This window comes from Canis lupus, chromosome X, assembly GCF_003254725.2.
Source record: "Canis lupus dingo isolate Sandy chromosome X, ASM325472v2, whole genome shotgun sequence".
In the NCBI taxonomy this organism is placed as follows: domain Eukaryota; kingdom Metazoa; phylum Chordata; class Mammalia; order Carnivora; family Canidae; genus Canis; species Canis lupus.
In genome coordinates, this window is record NC_064281.1 from 60,120,241 (window position 1) to 60,138,691 (window position 18,451).

An 18,451-nucleotide genomic window follows, 5' to 3' on the forward strand; every position below is an offset into this window, starting at 1 on the left:
CCTTTTAAAGACTGAGCCACTGATTTTTCAGCGTATGTTTAGCCAGGTCATCAGTTTATTTCCTTCTCTTTTTGCCTTTTGGCTATTCTTTGACCACAGAATCATAGAAAATTTCTTTTTTTAGGAACACTAGTAAAAATCAGAACAAATCTTTGCTCCTATTTTTAAGTGCTCAACAAAAATTCTGATACAGAAAAAATCTGAACTACTGTGCAAAATAAAATTAATGACAATGTATATAATTGCTCTTATTATTTCTATCTCACATTAGGAGAGAATCAAGAGTGATTCAGTATTGTGGGTTCAACTCACTACCTGTCATATTATCCTTTGACTATGATTATGACTTGGGATGAAGGACACCTCAGCCTGAGACAGTTCTGAACACCCACTTGGAGCTCTTTCACAGTAAATAATCAGGGAGCATCATACATTTTTAAATTCACATTTATATATGTGGTCCTTTACAGGGGTTTTTCATGCAGTTTATGACTCTACTGGAATTAAGGTTTCAGTTATTCTCATTATCTCATCTATACATACAATGCAAAATATTGTAACAGCTACAAACTCTAAGACCTACAACAAATAACCACAATAGCAGCCAACATGAAGTTCTTCCATTGTAATACTTGGGCTAAATTAAAATGATCATAATCACATTAGTCACGGAAGCTCAAGGGGGCATTAATGCCTTGTGGTTAAGAACATAAATTCTAGGGCAGCCCTGGTGGCGCAGCGGTTTAGTGCCGCCTGCAGGCTAGGGTGTGATCCTGGAGACCCTGGATGAGTCCCCACATCGGGCTCCCTGCATGGGGCCTGCTTCTCCCTCTGCCTGTGTCTCTGCCTTTCTCTCTCACTCTGTGTCTCTCATGAATAAAAAATAAAATCTTAAAAAAAAAAGAACATAAATTCTAGAGTCAAGACTAGGTTAAATTCTAGCTCCACCAGTTACAAGCCATATAGCTTTAGTCAAGTTCTTTGACTCTATGCCTCAGTTTACTCCTCAGCTGTAAAATGAGAAACACGAAGTACCTAACTGATAGGGTTGTTTTGAGAATTAGGATTATACAGGTGAAGGTCAAGAGCACGCACTCTTCAAGACCAATTTAAAAAAAAAAAACTGTTCCTGGCATAAAATGAATGAAGTCTCCTTTTCCTGAGACTTTCAGTAAAATCTAGAGGTTAAATTTAACTGTAAGGTACATCTTTCACGTAAACAAACTTGAGCACCTAACACCCAGCCAACAAGTTGTACTGGCTACTTCTTAGTACCCAAAACCCTATAAATAAAGATTTACTGTAGTTGGACCAATTAACATAAATTCAGAAACCAAAGACGAGAATCTTTACACAGCTAGGGACCTAGAACCTAAGAACTAAAGTATATTTTCTCTTCAGGGGAAGGAAAACATCTTCTATCTACTGCTTATTAATGTAGAAAAATAGGCGTAAGTGTCACAGGCTCATACCCAAATTCTACATGCTAGGTAAAGTGCACTAAAAAGCTTAAACTGTCACAATACTTACTCAAAGGCAAATTTTGCCAACTACCAATGCAATTCTGATCCATGCTCCCTGTAGTTTTATTTTGCCACTACGCGCCAAGGATACGTTTCTGAGCAGAAAAATTACTTAATTCACAAGGGATGAAAAGTCAGATGTCAAACAGCCTGAAAAGCAAGCCAGCCAGCCAGCCACCTGTGTAAAAGTAGTACACATTTCATATTAACAACTTATATTTTTAGACACTATCAAGAGGCAAATCAGAAGCGCAAGAGAAAAACAACCTCAACCTAATAAACGTGCTTGATTGGTAAGAGGCCTGCCAGGCAGGCACAGCTTCCCTTGCAATAAATCTTCCCATCGACCCACATTAACCTGCTCCTCATTCCTAACGGAATAAATTTTTTAAAAGTAGGGTCTGATTACTTTTGCTAGAAATTTGCCCAGAAAGTGGAGAAAGATTTGAGATCTGCCTTACCACCCATTAACACTGGACTTCACAAAAAGTATACTGGGGTATACCCTGCATAGTACCGCCTTGCCTAGAGATAAATCCAAGGATACCCTTTAGGATCGGTAGTAGAGAAGGAACGTGAAAAGCTAGCGAGACCCACTTGTTCAACCCAAAAAAAGAGCTTGTCCCCAGGGGCTGCAGAAAAAAAAAAAAAAATCCGCAAAGCTGAGGTATTTCCCTTCTCCTGCTATCCAAACGCCACTAAGTCGTCCCAGAATCTCACATCCTCCCTCCCGCCCGCCCCTCCCCCCCTCCCCCCCCCCAACCTCCTCTCCTTCCCAACGCAGTTTCCAGGCCTAAAGATTAGGAAGAACGACCGGGATACCAAATCCGCCTCCGACTTACGGGTCTCAATTCCACAGGCACCAAAGAATAAACTACACGAGGGCAACTAAGCTTCATCGGTTCGGGGAGGTTGAAGGAAGAGCCCAACACCCCAGGCCGCGCCCCCCCCACCCCCACCCCGGGTTAGAGCCTACCGCCGAAACTCCGAAACCCTTCTCTCCTAAAAGAGAAAACGATATCTTTCCGCTAAGCAACACACAAGCCTAACTCACCAAGCCAAAGCTTTCCCAAACACACTACTCAGAAAGCGCATAGGCCCGGACCGCTAGGACCCGTGAGACGGGGTTGTATTTTACCTCATGGGCTCAGCAGTCATGTTTTCACTTCAACGCCTTGTAGCTTCAACGACCGTAGGAGCGCCGCTTTGCGCTCTCCGGCCCTGGGTTACAACAGAAATGCAATGGACTCTTAGTCGTCACTATAGCTGGTGCTGGATCCTCCCCACAGCTCAAAGGCCGCTACCACTGCCCCCGCCGCAGGAGCCGCGGAAACAAAGCGACGCTGCCGCCGCCGCCATTTTGTTGGGCCGAGGCTCAGGCAGAAGAATTGGCGCGTCCTCCCTCTTCTTCTTTCCGTTACCCATTGGCTACCTCTTCCACAGCTCAGACTCTTATTGGCTACTGAAATTCACCTTCTTTGGGGGCCTGTTGCTAAGGCGGTCTACGTCATTTGATCCCCTCCACCTTTTCATAGGGGCTCCGATTCAATCCCAATGACCTGAAAGTGCTAGTGACGTATTTTGACTTTATTCTGAAAATGCTTTTTGATCCATTCGCTTTTCTTTGACATAATGACGAAACAATAACAGCAATTTACATTTACTGAGAGTGTAGTATATACCCAACACTATGCTAATCCTTTATCCGGATTATCTCATGTAATCCCTATTCTCTTTGAGGCACACAGACCCTTGTTAACTACATTTTCCAGATGAGGAAACCAAAACACAAAGTCTCACAGTAGTAGAGCCAAGATTCAGACCAGAAACCACATTCTTAAACACTAATCTGTATGACCATCCTATATATTTTCTTTTCTATGTTCTAGATTATGATCAAGTTCTTTACTTTTCTAGCCAGCATGCTTACAAAAATATATATAAAACCAACTTGAAATCTTCATGCAGTTCTTCCAATACTGAATAAAATCGAAACTGCCAACTGAAACACACACGATCATTTTCCGAATCTGATGTAAAGTTTAGCTTACAAACCAACCAATCAAGGTCTATTTTCTCCTCATTACAGAAGTTTGGCTGAATGATCTCTAAAAAGCCTTTCCAGTTTTCATGTTCTCTAATTTAATTGTCCACTACTAATGTCTGCAAGTCACAAATTAGTTTTCAAAATTGAATAGTTTCTAATTTTATTTCCAAATTTATTCTGACATATATAGTTTAGTTCATTTAATTTTCTTGAAATTTGAAAATGCTCCCATTGTATTTAGGTGAAAGAGTTACTGCTTTCCACTGAAATCGCAAATAGTGAGCCTTTTTTCAATGGAAAATTTTGACAATCTGATAGACACAGGCAAAATTTTTTAAAAGATTTTATTTATTTATTCATGAGAGACACAGAGAGAGAGGCAGAGACACAGGCAGAGGGAGAAGCAGGCTCCATGCAGGGATCCCATCCTGGGACCGATCCTGAATCCTGGGATCACACCTTGGGCCAAAGGCAGGCGCTCAACCACTGAGCTACCGAGGTGCCCTCAAAGAGTATTGTTAACTGTAGTTTTCTTTTTTGTGTTATCTTTGTCTGAGTGTGTTATCAGGGTGATGGTAACCTCATAAAATAAGTTAGAAAGTGCTTCCTCCTCTTCTATTTTTGGGAAGGTTGTGAGAGGGATTGGTGATAATTCTTCATTAAATGTTTATAGAATTCAGTGAAACTATCGGTTCTAGAGGGTTCGGGGAGGTTTTTGATTACTGAGTCGATCTTACTTTTTATAAGATATGTTCAGATTTTCTTTTTTATAAGATTTATTTATTTATTTATTTATTTATTTATTTGAGAGAGAGAGAGAGAGAGCTTGCACACACTTGGGGGGGAGGGTCAGAAGGAGAGGGAGAGATAATATTAAGCAGACTCCATGCTGAGCATAGAGCTTGATGTGAGGCTTGATCTCAGGACACTGAGATCGTGACCTAAAACAGAAATCAAGAGTTGGATGCTTAAAGGACTGCACCACCCATATACTCCTAGATTTTCTATTTCTTTTCAAGGCTGCCTTGGTAGTGTGTTTGTTTTCAGAAATTTGTCCATTTAATTTAGATTATGTAATTTTTGGCATACAATGATTCATAGTATCCCATTATAATCCTTTTAATTTTTGTGATGTTAGTAGTAATATCCTCAGTTTCATTTCTAATATTAGCCATTTAATTCTCTTAGTGCAACTAAACATTTGTGATTTATGTTGACCTTTTCAAAAAAACAACATCTGTCTGTTTTTCTATTTCTGTATTCTTTTTTTTCTATTCTCTATTTTGTGTGTCTTCCTTCTAATCTAATCTTTAGTATTACTTCTATATATTTTCTATATTACTTAGGTTATTTTATACCTATAATTTCTTATTTTCTAGTTACTTAAGTTATAAAATTAGGTTATTGATTTGAGTTCTTTCTTCTTTTTAATTTAGGCATTTACAGATACAACTTTCCCTCTGAGCAATACTTTCCCTATATCACATGTTTTTGTATGTTATGTTCTTGTTTTCATTCATCTCATATAACTTTCTAACTTCCCTTGTGTTTTCTTCTTTGACCCATCAATTGTTTAATTAGATTATGCTGTTTAATTTCCACATACTTATGAATTTTCCAAATTTCCTTCTTTTATTGATTTCTGGTTTTGTCCCATTGTAGTCAGAGAAGATATTGTTGGGTGGAGTGTTCTGTATAAGTCCGTCATTGTAGTTGGTTTATAATGTTGTTCAAGCCCTCTATTTCCTTAGAGATCTTCCTTATTGTTTTATTAATTTTTTTCTTTTAAAGATTTTATTTAGGGATCCCTGGGTGGCGCAGCGGTTTAGCGCCTGCCTTTGGGCCAGGGAGCGATTCTGGAGACCCGGGATCGAATCCCACATCAGGCTCCCGGTGCATGGAGCCTGCTTCTCCCTCTGTCTATGTCTCTGCCTCTCTCTCTCTGTGTGACTATCATAAATAAATAAAAAATTTTAAAGAGTTTACTTATTTATTCATGAGAGAGAGAGAAGCAGAGGGAGAAGCAGGCTCCATGCACCGGGAGCCCAATGTGGGATTCAATCCGGGGTCTACCAGGATCGCGCCCTGGCCCAAAGGCAGGCGCTAAACCGCTGCGCCACCCAGGGATCCCCTTATTTGTGTCTTTGAATTTACAGTGTGTCTCTTGTAGACAGCCTATAGTTGGATTATGAGCTTTTTAAAACCCACTTTGCTATTTTCAGCCTTCTAAGTGGAGAAATCAATACATTTATATTTAAATAATTAGTGATAAGGAAGAATTTACTTCTGCTATTTTGCTATTTATTTTCTATGTGTCATATATACTTTCTTTGTCATGTACTCCATTACTACTCACTTTTGTGTTTGATTTTTTTGGACTATATCATTTTGATTCCCTTCTCATTTCCTTTTCTGTGTATTTTTACATTATTTTCTTAATGGTTATCCTGAGAACTACAATAAATACCTTAAACTTGCAACACTATAGTGTGAATTAATGCCAACTTAACTTCAATAGTAAATAGTGATTCTATACAGCTCCATCCTTGTCCTTTTAATACTTTTAATCCTCTCCTATATAGTTATCAAATACAGATTTATGCATTGCATGCTTTTAACATACATTTATAATTATTGCTTTATGATTATTATTTAAATCTATGGGAAAGTAAAAAGGAGTTGTGAACAAAAAAACACAATAATACTGGGCAGCCCCAGTGGTGCAGCGGTTTGGCGCCGTCTGCAGCCCGGGGTGTGATCCTGGAGCCCTGAGAAGGAGTCCCACGTCAGGCTCCCTGCGTGGAGCCTGCTTCTCCCTCTGCCTGTCTCTCTCTCTCCTTCTCTCTCTCTCTCTCTATGAATAAATAAATAAAATCTTTTAAAAAATGCAATAATACTGGTTTTTATATTTACCCATGTAGTTACATTTACTAGTGATCTTGAATTCTTCATATGGTTTTGAGATACTCTCTAGTGTACTTTAATTTCAATCTAAAGATCTTCCTTTAGTATGTTTTTTTTTTTAATTTTTTCTTTCTTTTTTTTCCCCCACTGGCAAAAACTGGTTTATTTGGGAATAACAGAATTGCAGTACAGGACATGCAAGCAATGGCAAAACCATAAGCAAGCCCAACTAACAAAGTAAGAAATTTTATTTCATGGAGAAAGTCGAGAGAAAGTCGAAAGTTTTTTGAACCAGAGTCCAGGGTGACGACGGCTTCTTAACGGGCTGAGTTACTCAAGTAAGCCTCATATCCTTCCCTGTCGGGGTCGGTAACTGATTTTGAGCGGCGGGTTTCCTCCCGGAGGCTCCCTGTTTCACGTCGCACCTGCCAGTGGCTTGGTTGCCCAGCCCAACTTCCCTCAAGCTCAAAGGTACCTGACCTGCTACTGTGGAAGCTATGAGGTGTGGAACATGGCCCTGCCGACCCCGGGGAAGCCATTTGGCACGGAGCAGGGGGGCCGATAAGTGGACAGTCTCCCCTCTACGGGGCAGCACAGGTGCACCTCCAAGCAGACGGGTGGAGGGGCCAGGAACGCGCACATGCGCGGACTCAGGCCGACTGTTCCAGGAGCTGTGCAGAACAGAGACCCCTCCCCTCGCGGTCTCCGGGGGGCGGGCCTCACGGTGGGGGCCTATGCGTCCTGCAGAGCAGGCAGCCCTACCCCCCTGTGCCCGCACCTTCATTTAGTATTTCTTGTTGGGCAGATCTACTAAAGGAAAATTCTCTGTGCTTTTGTTTATCTGCAAAAGTCTTATTTTTTCCTTCATTTTCAAAGGATTGTTTTACCTATCAAATCTAAAATTCTTGGTTCATATTTTCTTTCTTTCTTTTTTTTTCATTTATTTATGATAGTCACACAGAGAGAGAGAGAGGCAGAGACACAGGCAGAGGGAGAAGCAGGCTCCATGCACCGGGAGCCTGACGTGGGACTCGATCCCGGATCTCCAGGATCGCGCCCTGGGCCAAAGGCAGGCGCTAAACCGCTGCGCCACCCAGGGATCCCCATATTTTCTTTCTTTTTAAAAAAAGATTTCATTTATTTATTCATAAGAGACATAGAGACACAGGAAGGGGGAGAAGCAGGCTCCCTGTAAGGACCCCGATGTGAGACTTTATCCCAGGACCCCAGGATCACAACCTGAGCCAAAGGCAGACGCTCAACCGCTGAGCCACCCCAGGCATCCCCATATATTTTTTTTAATTCGGTAATATATATATCATCCCAGGGCTTTTCGACCTTGGTTTTTAGTGAAAAATTGCCTGCTAATCTTATTGAGGATCTCTTTTAAGTGTCAAATCAGTCTTCTCTTGGTACTTTCATTATTCTCTGCATGTCTGCCTATCTTGGTATGGATTTCTTTCTTTTAAAGATTTTATTTAGGGATCCCTGGGTGGCGCAGCGGTTTGGCGCCTGCCTTTGGCCCGGGGCGCGATCCTGGAGACCCGGGATCGAATCCCACATCAGGCTCCCGGTGCATGGAGCCTGCTTCTCCCTCTGCCTGTGTCTCTGCCTCTCTCTCTCTCTCTCTGTGACTATCATAAATAAATTAAAAAAAAAAAAAAAAAAAAAAAAAAAATAAATAAAGATTTTATTTATTTGTGAAAGACACAAAGAGAGGCAAAGACAGAGGTAGAGGGAGAAGCAAGCTACCTGCTGGGAGCCGGATGAGGGACTCTTACCCCAGGACTGCAGGATCACACCCTGAGCCAAAGGCAGAGATACTCAACTACTGAGCCACTCAGGCATCCCTTGGTATGGATTTCTTTGTGTTATCTTACTTGGAGTTTGGTGAACTTCTTAAATGTGTAGATTCATGTCTCCCATCAAATTATATATATATATATATATATATATATATATATATATATATTCTTTCTGCCTATTCTCTCTCTGCTCTTTTGCTGGGACTCTTATTATGTGTATACTGTTGTGCTTGATTCTGTCACACGTCTCTTAGATTCTGCTAATTTTCTTTATTCTTTTTTTCTTTGTGTGTCTCCAGCTGGATAGTTGTAATTGACTTATCTTCCTTTTTTTATAATAAATTTATTTTTTATTGGTGTTCAATTTACCAACATACAGAATAACACCCAGTGCTCATCCCAACAAGTGGCCCTCTCAGTACCTGTCACACATTCACCCCCACCCCCCGCCCTCCTCCCCTACCACCACCCCTAGTTCGTTTCCCAGAGTTAGGAGTCTTCGTGTTTTGTCTCCCTTTCTGATATTTCCCACACATTTCTTCTCCCTTCCCTTATATTCCCTTTCACTATTATTTATATTCCCCAAATGAATGAGAACATATAATGTTTGTCCTTCTCCGATTGACTTACTTCACTCAGCATAATACCCTCCAGTTCCATCCACGTTGAAGCAAATGGTGGGTATTTGTCGTTTCTAATGGCTGAGTAATATTCCATTGTATACATAAACCACATCTTCTTTATCCATTCATCTTTCGATGGACACCGAGGCTCCTTCCACAGTTTGGCTATCGTGGCCATTGCTGCTATAAACATTGGGGTGCAGGTGTCCCGGCATTTCATTGCATCTGTATCTTTGGGGGTAAATCCCCAACAGTGCAATTGCTGGGTCGTAGGGCAGGTCTATTTTTAACTCTTTGAGGAACCTCCACACAGTTTTCCAGAGTGGCTGCCCCAGTTCACATTCCCACCAACAGTGTAAGAGGGTTCCCTTTTCTCTGCATCCTCTCCAACATTTGTGATTTCCTGCCTTGTTAATTTTCCCCATTCTCACTGGTGTGAGGTGGTATCTCATTGTGGTTTTGATTTGTATTTCCCTGATGGCAAGTGATGCAGAGCATTTTCTCATGTGCGTGTTGGCCATGTCTATGTCTTCCTCTGTGAGATTTCTGTTCATGTCTTTTGCCCATTTCATGATTGGATTGTTTGTTTCTTTGGTGTTGAGTTTAATTAGTTCTTTATAGATCTTGGAAACTAGCCCTTTATCTGATAGGTCATTTGCAAATATCTTCTCCCATTCTGTAGGTTGTCTTTTAGTTTTGTTGACTGTATCCTTTGCTGTGCAAAAGCTTCTTATTTTGATGAAGTCCCAATAGTTCATTTTTGCTTTTGTTTCTTTTGCCTTCGTGGATGTATCTTACAAGAAGTTACTGTGGCTGAGTTCAAAAAGGGTGTTGCCTGTGTTCTCCTCTACGATTTTGATGGCATCTTGTCTCACATTTAGATCTTTCATCCATTTTGAGTTTATCTTTGTGTATGGTGAAAGAGAGTGGTCTAGTTTCGTTCTTCTGCATGTGGATGTCCAATTTTCCCAGCACCATTTATTGAAGAGACTGTCTTTCTTCCAATGGATAGTCTTTCCTCCTTTATCGAATATTAGTTGACCATAAAGTTGAGGGTCCACTTCTGGGTTCTCTATTCTGTTCCATTGATGTATGTGTCTGTTTTTGTGCCAGTACCACACTGTCTTGATGACCACAGCTTTGTAGTACAACCTGAAATCTGGCATTGTGATGCCCCCAGCTATGGTTTTCTTTTTTAAAATTCCCCTGGCTATTCGGGGTCTTTTCTGATTCCACACAAATCTTAAAATAATTTGTTCTAACTCTCTGAAGAAACTCCATAGTATTTCGATAGGGATTGCATTAAACGTGTAAATTGCCCTGGGTAACATTGACATTTTCACAATATTAATTCTGCCAATCCATGAGCATGGAGTATTTTTCCATCTCTTTATGTCTTCCTCAATTTCTTTCAGAAGTGTTCTGTAGTTTTTAGGGTATAGATCCTTTACCTCTTTGGTTAGGTTTATTCCTAGGTATCTTATGCTTTTGGGTGCAATTGTCAATGGGATTGACTCCTTAATTTCTCTTTCTTCAGTCTCATTGTTAGTGTATAGAAATGCCATTGATTTCTGGGCATTGATTTTGTATCCTGCCACGCTACCAAATTGCTGTATGAGTTCTAGCAATCTTGGGGTGGAGGCTTTTAGGTTTTCTATGTAGAGTATCATTTGACTTATCTTCCTGATTACTATTTCTTCTGCCTGCCCAAATGTGTTTTTGAGGTACTAAATCATTTCCATTACTGTATCTTTCAGCTCAAGAATTTCTATTTGGTTCCTTTTTCTGATATCTATTTTTTTATTCTTCCCCGAGACTAATGTGTTTTATTTTACCAGCTTTATTGAGACATGATTGGCATATAACATCATATACTTTTAAGATATGCAACATAAGGGGCACTGGGGTGACTCAATTGGTTAAGTGACTGCCTTCAGTTCAGGTCACAATCCCAGGGTCCTGAGCTGGAGCCCCACATCAGGCTCTGTTCTCAGCAGGGAGTCTGCTCTTCCCTCTCCCTCTACCACTCTCCATGCCTGTTTGTTCTCTCTTTCTTTCTGTCAAATAAATAAATAAATAAAATCTTTTAAAAAAAGATATACATGATGATTTGATATACATTGTGAAATGTTTACCAGAATAAAGGTTAGTTAACACATCATCCCATACTCATATTATTACCATTTTATTGTTGTTATGACCTATCTCTTTATTGATATTCTCTGTCTGGCAAGACATTGCTCACCTGCTTTTCTTTAGTTCTTTGAACATGGTTTCCTTTTCCTCTCTGACCATAATTTGAATAGCTGATTTAAAGTCTTTTTTTGTAGGGGACACCTGGGTGGATCAGTTGCTTAAGTGTCTGCCATCAGCTCAGGTCATGGTCCCAGGGTCCTGGAATTGAGCCCTGTATCAGGCTCCCTGCTCAGCCTGGTGTCTGCTTCTCTGTCTCCCTCTGCCCCTACTACTCATTTGTGCACTCTCTCTCTCTCAAATGAATAAATAAAATCTTTTAAAAATTAGTCTTTTTCCAGGAAGTACAATATAGGTTTCCTGAAGTATAATTTCTGTTCATTTCTTTTTTTCCCTATGAATGGGCCATACTTTCTTATTTCTTTATGTGTCTCATAATTTTTTTCCAACTGAAAACTAAATATTTTGAATATCATAATGTGACAATTTTGGAAACCAGATTCTCCTCCTTTCCCAGTTTGTTGTCATGCATTATAGGTTGCAGTTTTTGCTTAGTGAGCTTTCTAAACTATTTATGTGTAAGTAGTGTGTATGAACCAGTTGTGCCACTGGAGCATACTTAGTCTGTTTACAACTCTGCCTTAGTCTTTAATTCCTGCTTACAATGAGCATAAATATCTGCCAAGGGTGAAAGCTTAGAGAATTCTTACATCTTTTCTGAGTATGTATCCTGTTTGGGGTATATAAAACTTTTGTTTCTCAAAGGAAGTGGCTTCTCAGCTTTTCTTCCCCAGATTTTTGGTGCATCTATTGTTTGTCACAACTGCAATGTTTTGACCCAGGCAGCAGGTGCTTGTTCATTTGTCTTTCAATATTTTCAAGGAACAGGGCAGCCCGGGTGGCTCAGTGGTTTAGTGCCGCCTTCAGCCTGCGGCGTGATCCTGGAGACCTGGGATGGAGTCCCACGTCAGGCTCCCTGCATGGAGCCTACTTCTCCCCCTGCCTGTGTCTCTGCCTCTCTGTGTGTGTGTGTGTGTCTCTCATGGATAAATAAATAAAATCTTTTAAAAAAATATTTTCAAGGAACACTCTGTTCATTGTTCGTTTTCTGCTCTGAGAGACTTCTGAATTAGGTGAAAGTAAAGCAAGCCCCTTGTGCCATTCCTTCCAGGAACCAAGGGACAGGTCAAAATAGATAAACACATTGTTTTGGGAACAAAGTCTGCTCTGCTGTTTTTGGCACCAGCTACCCACACAATAAAAGTACAAAGTTTTGTACTTTTCAGTATATGTCTTGCAAATCTTTTTTTTTAAGATTTTATTTATTCATGAGAGAGAGAGGCAGAGACACAAGCAGAGGGAGAAGCAGGCTACATGCAGGAAGCCGAACGTGGGACTCCATCCCAGGTCTCCAGGATCACGCCCTGGGCCGAAGGTGGTGCTAGACCGCTAAGCCAACGGGCTGCCCATGCCTTGCACATCTTTTATTACGTTTATTCCCTTTTTCATGTCATAATTTTATTTTTTAATTCAAATTTTAGTTAGCATACAGTGCAATATTGGCTTATGGAGTAGAATTCAGTGATTCATTAACATACAACACCCAGTGCTCATCACAAGTGTTCTTTTTAATAATCATCACCCATCTATCCCAACCCCCACCCACCTCCCTCCATCAACCCTCAGTTTGTTCTTTTTTTTTGAGATTTTATTTATTTATTCATGAGAGACAGAGAGAGAGAGAGAGAGAGAGGCAGAGACACAGGCAGAGGTAGAAGCAGGCTCCATGCAGGAAGCCCGACGTGGGACTCGATCCCAGGTCTCCAGGATCATGCCCTAAGCAGAAGGCAGATGCTCAACCGCTAAGCCACCCAGGCATCCCCCTCAGTTTGTTCTCTATTGTTAAGAGTTACGGCTTGTTTCCCTCTCTCCATTTTTTTCTTGTCCTCTTCCTATATGTTCATCTGTTTTATTTCTTAAATTCAACATACGGGTGAGATCATATGGCATTTTTCTTTCTCTGATTGACTTATGTCACTTAGGATAATACACTGTAGCTCTCTATGTTGTTGCAAATGGCAAGATTTCAGTTTTTGATGGGTAAATAATATTCCATTGTGTATCTATATAACCTTTTTTCTCCTTTCATCAGTTGATGGACATTTGCGCTCTCTCCATGTTTGGCTATTGTTGATAATGCTGCTATAAATATCGGGGTACATGTACCCTTTTGAATTGTATATTTGTGTACTTTGGGTAAATACCTATTAGTGCAAATGCTTGATCATAAGGTAGTTCTATTTTTAACTTTTTGGGGAACCTCCATACTGTTTGCCAGAGCAGCTACATCGGTTTGCATTCCCACCAATAGTAGAAGAAAGGTCCCCTTTGTCCACATTCTCACCATCTGTTGTTTCCTGAGTTGTTAATTTTGGCCATTCTGATGAGTGTGAGGTATCTCATTATGGTTTTGATTTGTATATCCTTGATAATGAGTGATATTGATTATATTTCCATCTATCTGTTAGCCATCTGGATGTCTTCTTTGGTAAAATGTCTATTCATGTCTTCTCCCCATTTCTTAACTGGATTATTTGTATTCTGGGCATTGAGTTTGACAAGTTCTTTATAGATCTTGGATACTAACCCTTTATCATAGATGTCATTTTTCAAATATCATCTCCCATTCTGCAGGATGCCTTTTAGTTTTGTTTGTTTCCTTCACTCTGCAGAAGCTTTTCATATTGATAAATTCCCAATAGTTCCTTTTTGCTTTCACTTCCCTTGCCTCCAGAGACATGTCTAGTAAGACGTTGCTATGGCTGAGGTCAAAGAGGTTTCTGCCTGTATTCTCCTCTAGGATTTTGATGGTTTCCTGTCTCGCATTTAAGTCTTTCATACATTTTGAATTTTTTTTGTATATGGTGGAAGAAAGTGGTCCAGTTTCATTCTTCTGCATGTTGCTCTCCAGTTTTCCTAACACCATTTGAAGATACTGGTTTTTTTTTTCCCCATTGGGTATTCTTTCTTGCTTTGTTGAAGATCAGTTGACCGTATAGCTATAGGTCCATCTCTGGACTCTCTATTCTATTCCATTGATCTGTGTCTTTTTTTGTGTATGTGCCAGTATCATACTGTTGTGATGACTACATCTTTATAATATAGCTTGAAATATGGAATGGTGATGTTTTGTTTTTCTTTTTCAGAATGCTTTGGCTACTTGGGGTATTCTGTGGTCTCATACAAATTTGAGGATTGTTTGTTCTAGCTCTGTGAAAAATTCTGGTGGTATTTTGGTAGAGATTGCATTAAATGTGTAGATTGCTTTCATTAATATAGACATTTTAACAATGTTTGTTCTTCTAACCTGTGAGCATAGAATGTTTTTCCATTTCTTTGTATCCTCTTCAATTTCTTTCATAAGTGTTCTGTAGTTTTCAGAGTACAAATCTTTTACCTCTTTAGTTTGGTTTTGTCCTAGATATCTCCTGTGGTTTTTTTTTTTGGTGCAATTGTAAATGCTAACGATTCCTTGATTTATTTCTCTGCTACTCATTTTTGGTGTATAAAAATGCAACAGATTTCTGCAGATTGATTTTATAGTCTCCAACTTTGCTGAATTCATGTATTACTTTTAGCACTTTTTTGGTGGAGTCTTTTTAGTTTTCTATATAGAATATAATGTCATCTGCAAAAAGTGAAAGTTTGATTTCTTCCTTGCCCATCTGGATGCTTTTTCTTTCTTTTTGTTGTCTGATTACTGAGGCTAAGACTTCCAGTACTATGTTAAATAGCAATAGTGAGTGTGGATATCCTTATCCTGTTCCTGAGCATAAGATAAAGGCTCTCAGTTTTTTCCCATTGAGGATAATATTCGTTATGTGTCTTCACTATATGGCCTTTATGATATTGGGGTTTGTTCCATCTATCCCTACTTTGATAAGGGATTTTTATCAAGAGAAGATGCTGTATTTTGTCAAATGCTATTTCTGCATTTATTGAAAGGATAAAATGGTTCTTATGCTTTCATCTGTTTAATGTAGTATATCACCTTGTTTGATTTGCAAATTTTGAACTACATCTACAGTCCAGGAATAAATCCCACTTGATCATGGTGAATAATTTTTTAAATGTACTGATTGATTTGCTAGTATTTTATTTTATGTTTAAGATTTATTTATTTGAAAGAGAGAGTATGAGAGTAGGGGGCAGAGAGAGGTGATTGGGAGAGGGAGAGAGAAAGAAAAACAGACTCCCTGCTGAGTGGAGCCCCATGTGGGGCTCATTCTCATGACCCTGAGATCATGACCTGAGCCAAAGTCAACAGTTTGATGCTTAACCAACTGAGCCACACAGGGGCCCCCTGAACCAACTCTTAGTTTTGTAATCTGTTTTTTTTTTTCTTTGTTCCTATATCATTTATTTCTGCTCTAATCATTATTTCCCTTCTGCTGTATTCAGGCTTTATTTGCTATTCCTTTTCTAGCTCCTTTAGGTGTAAGTTTAGTTCGTGTATTTGAGATTCGCCTTGCTTCTTGAGATAGGCCTGTATTGCTATATACTTCCCTCTTAGGACTACCTTTGCTGCATCCCAAACGTTTTGGACTACCCTGCTTTCAAATTATTATTTTTTTTTTTTTTGCTTCTACGTATTCTTAAAAACTTCTTCTTTAATTTACTGGCTAACCCATTCATTCTTTAGTAGGATGTTATTTAACCTCCATGTATTTGAGTTCTTTCCAAATTTTTTCTTGTGGTTGACTTCAAGTTTTATAGTCTTATGATCTGAAAATATGCATGGTATGATCCCAATCTTTTTGTACCAGTTGAGGCCTGATTTGTAACCCAGTATGTGATCTATTCTGGAGAATGTTTCATGTGCACTCGAGAAGAATGTTTATTCTGCTACTTTTGGATGAAATGTTCTGAATATATGTATTATGTTCACCTGATCCAGTGTGTCATTCAAAGCCATTGTTTCCTTGTTGATTTTCTATTTATATGTTCTGTTCATTTGCTGTTAGTGGGATGTTAAAAATCCCCCACTATTGTTGTATTATTATCAATGTGTTTATGTTTATTATTAATTGATTTATATATTTGGATGCTCCCAAGTTGGGGGCATAATTGTTAATTGTTCTTGATGGATAGACCCCTTCATTATGATATAGTGCCCTTCTTTATCTCATTACAGTCTTTGTTTTAAAATCTAGTCTGTCTTATGTAAGTATGACTAATCTTTCTTTTTATGTCCATCAGTATGATAGATGTTTCTCCATCTCCTTACTTTCTATCTGCAGGTGTCTTTAGGTCTAAAACGAGTCTCTTGTCGGCAGAATATAAATGGGTCCTGTTTTTTTTAAATCCATTCTGATACCCTGTATGTTTTGATTGGAGAATTTAATTCATTTACATGCAGAGTGATTATTGAAAGAAACACATTTAGGGCCATTGTGTTTCCTGTAGAGTTGGTGTTTCTGGTCATGGTCTCTGTTCCTTTCTAGTCTTCATTGCTTTTGGGTTTTTTTTTTTCCATTCATAGATTCTTCAGGATGCCTGGGTGGCACAGTTGAATAAATGTCCTACTACTGCTTTCAGCTCAGGTCATGATATCAGGGTTATAAGATCAAGCCCTGCATTGGGCTCTGTGCTCTGTGTCTGCTTGGAATTCTCTCTCTGTCTTTCCCCTCATTCCCCTCTCAAATAAATAAATAAAATCTAAAAAAAAAGAGAGTCCCCCCAAAAATTTCTTCCAAGGATGGCTTAGTGGTCATAAACTCTAGTTTTGGTTTGTCTGAGGAACTCTATCTTTCCTTCTATTCTGAATGACAGCCTTGCTGGATATTGTTCACATTAAGCATGTTGAATATTTCCTACCACTGTCTTCTGGTCTGCCATGTTTTTGTAGACATATCTGCTGTAAACCTGATCTGTCTTCCCTTGTAGGTTAAGGACGTTTTTTCCCTTGCTGCTTTCAGAATTCTTTCTTTGTCTGTGTATTTTGTGAATTTGACTATAATATATATGCCTTAGTGATAGTTGGGTTTTGTTAAATATAATGGGAATTCTCTGTTCTTCTTAGATTTTTTTTTAAGATTTTTTAAAAATTGGGATCCCCGGGTGGCGCAGCGGTTTGGCGCCTGCCTTTGGCCCGGGGCGTGATCCTGGAGACCCTGGATCGACTCCCACGTCGGGCTCTCCGTGCATGGAGCCTGCTTCTCCCTCTGCCTGTGTCTCTGCCTCTCTCTCTCTCTCTCTGTGTGTGTGACTATCATAAATAAATAAAAATTTTATTTAAAAAAAAGATTTTTTAAAAATTTACTTATTAGAGACGGGGTGCGGGGTGGGCAGAGGGAGAAGCAGGCTCCACTCAGGGAGCCCGACGTGGGACTCGATCCCGGGTCTCCAGGATCACGCCCTGGGCTGAAGGCGACGCTAAACCACTAAGCCACCGGGGCTACCCCTTTTCTTAGATTTTGATGTCTGTGTCCTTCCCCAGACTAGGGAATTTTTCAGCTATAATTTGTTCAAATAAACCTTCTGCTCCTTTTTCTCTCTCTTCACCTTATGGGACTTGTATGATACAAATGCTATTTTTGTAATAGGTCACTAAGTTCCCTAAGTCTACCTTTGTGATCCATTACCTCTTCCCTCCTTTTTATCAGCTTCATTATTTTCCATAATTTTATCTTCTTTTTAAAAAATATTTTATTTATTTATCTGAGAGAGAGAGATAGTGAAAGAGAGCATGAGCAGAGGGAAGAGGGAAAAGCAGGTTCTCTGCTCAGGAGGGAGCCTGACATGGGGTTTGATCCCTGGACCTTGGGATCATGACCTGAGCCAATGGCAGATGCTTAGCTGACTGAGCCATCCAGGTGCCCCACATAATTTTATCTTCTGTATCACTGATTCACTTCTCTCTCTCTTTATTTATTTATTTATTCATTCATTCATTCATTCATTCATTCATAATAGCCACCCAGGGATCCCCCCACTTCTCTCTTTCATCCATCCTCACTTTTATGTCCTCCCTTTGGGTTTGCATCTTGCTTATAGAATTTTCAATTTTGGTCGGACTAGAATCTCTGCAGTAAGGGATTCTCCAGTGTCTTTTATGCTTTTTCAAGTCCAGATTGTATCCTTATAATCTTTCTTTTAAATTTTAGTTCAGACATTTTCCTTATTGATTAAAGCCCTGACGATGAGTTCTAATTACTGTTCTTTCTTTTGGGGTGAATTTCTTCATCTCATCATTTTGCCTAGAAAACAAAAGAAGATACAAAATGAAACAAAAAACAACAGAAAATAAACTAGTTGGGTTGCCTGGGTGGCTCAGCGGTTTAACACCTGCCTTCA

The 18,451-nt window shown here is 39.6% G+C and overlaps 2 protein-coding genes across 13 annotated transcripts in view; both read right to left on the reverse strand.

Annotated features, from left to right (window-relative positions):
• Nucleotides 1–2,944, reverse strand: part of ATRX (ATRX chromatin remodeler) — a 333,614-nt gene extending 330,670 nt beyond the window's left edge. For 10 of the 12 annotated variants that reach the window (XM_049107207.1, XM_049107205.1, XM_049107202.1 and 7 more), the window contains exon 1: nucleotides 2,662–2,922. Coding sequence is in view for 4 of the 12 variants with exons in the window: in XM_049107205.1 (XP_048963162.1) it covers nucleotides 2,662–2,681 (20 nt within the window). In the remaining 8 variants the exon portion in view is untranslated. Of the gene's footprint in view, nucleotides 1–2,661 lie in introns of all 12 variants that reach the window. The other 2 variants (XM_049107206.1, XM_049107208.1) reach the window with 2 other exon arrangements.
• A 15,060-nt stretch (nucleotides 2,945–18,004) lies between these two features.
• The window catches only part of MAGT1 (magnesium transporter 1), a 64,485-nt gene continuing 64,038 nt past the window's right edge, over nucleotides 18,005–18,451 (reverse strand). The window contains exon 9 of the mRNA XM_025466241.3: nucleotides 18,005–18,354. Within this exon, the coding sequence (XP_025322026.1) occupies nucleotides 18,338–18,354 (17 nt within the window). The 3' untranslated portion in view covers nucleotides 18,005–18,337. The remainder of the gene's footprint in view (nucleotides 18,355–18,451) is intronic.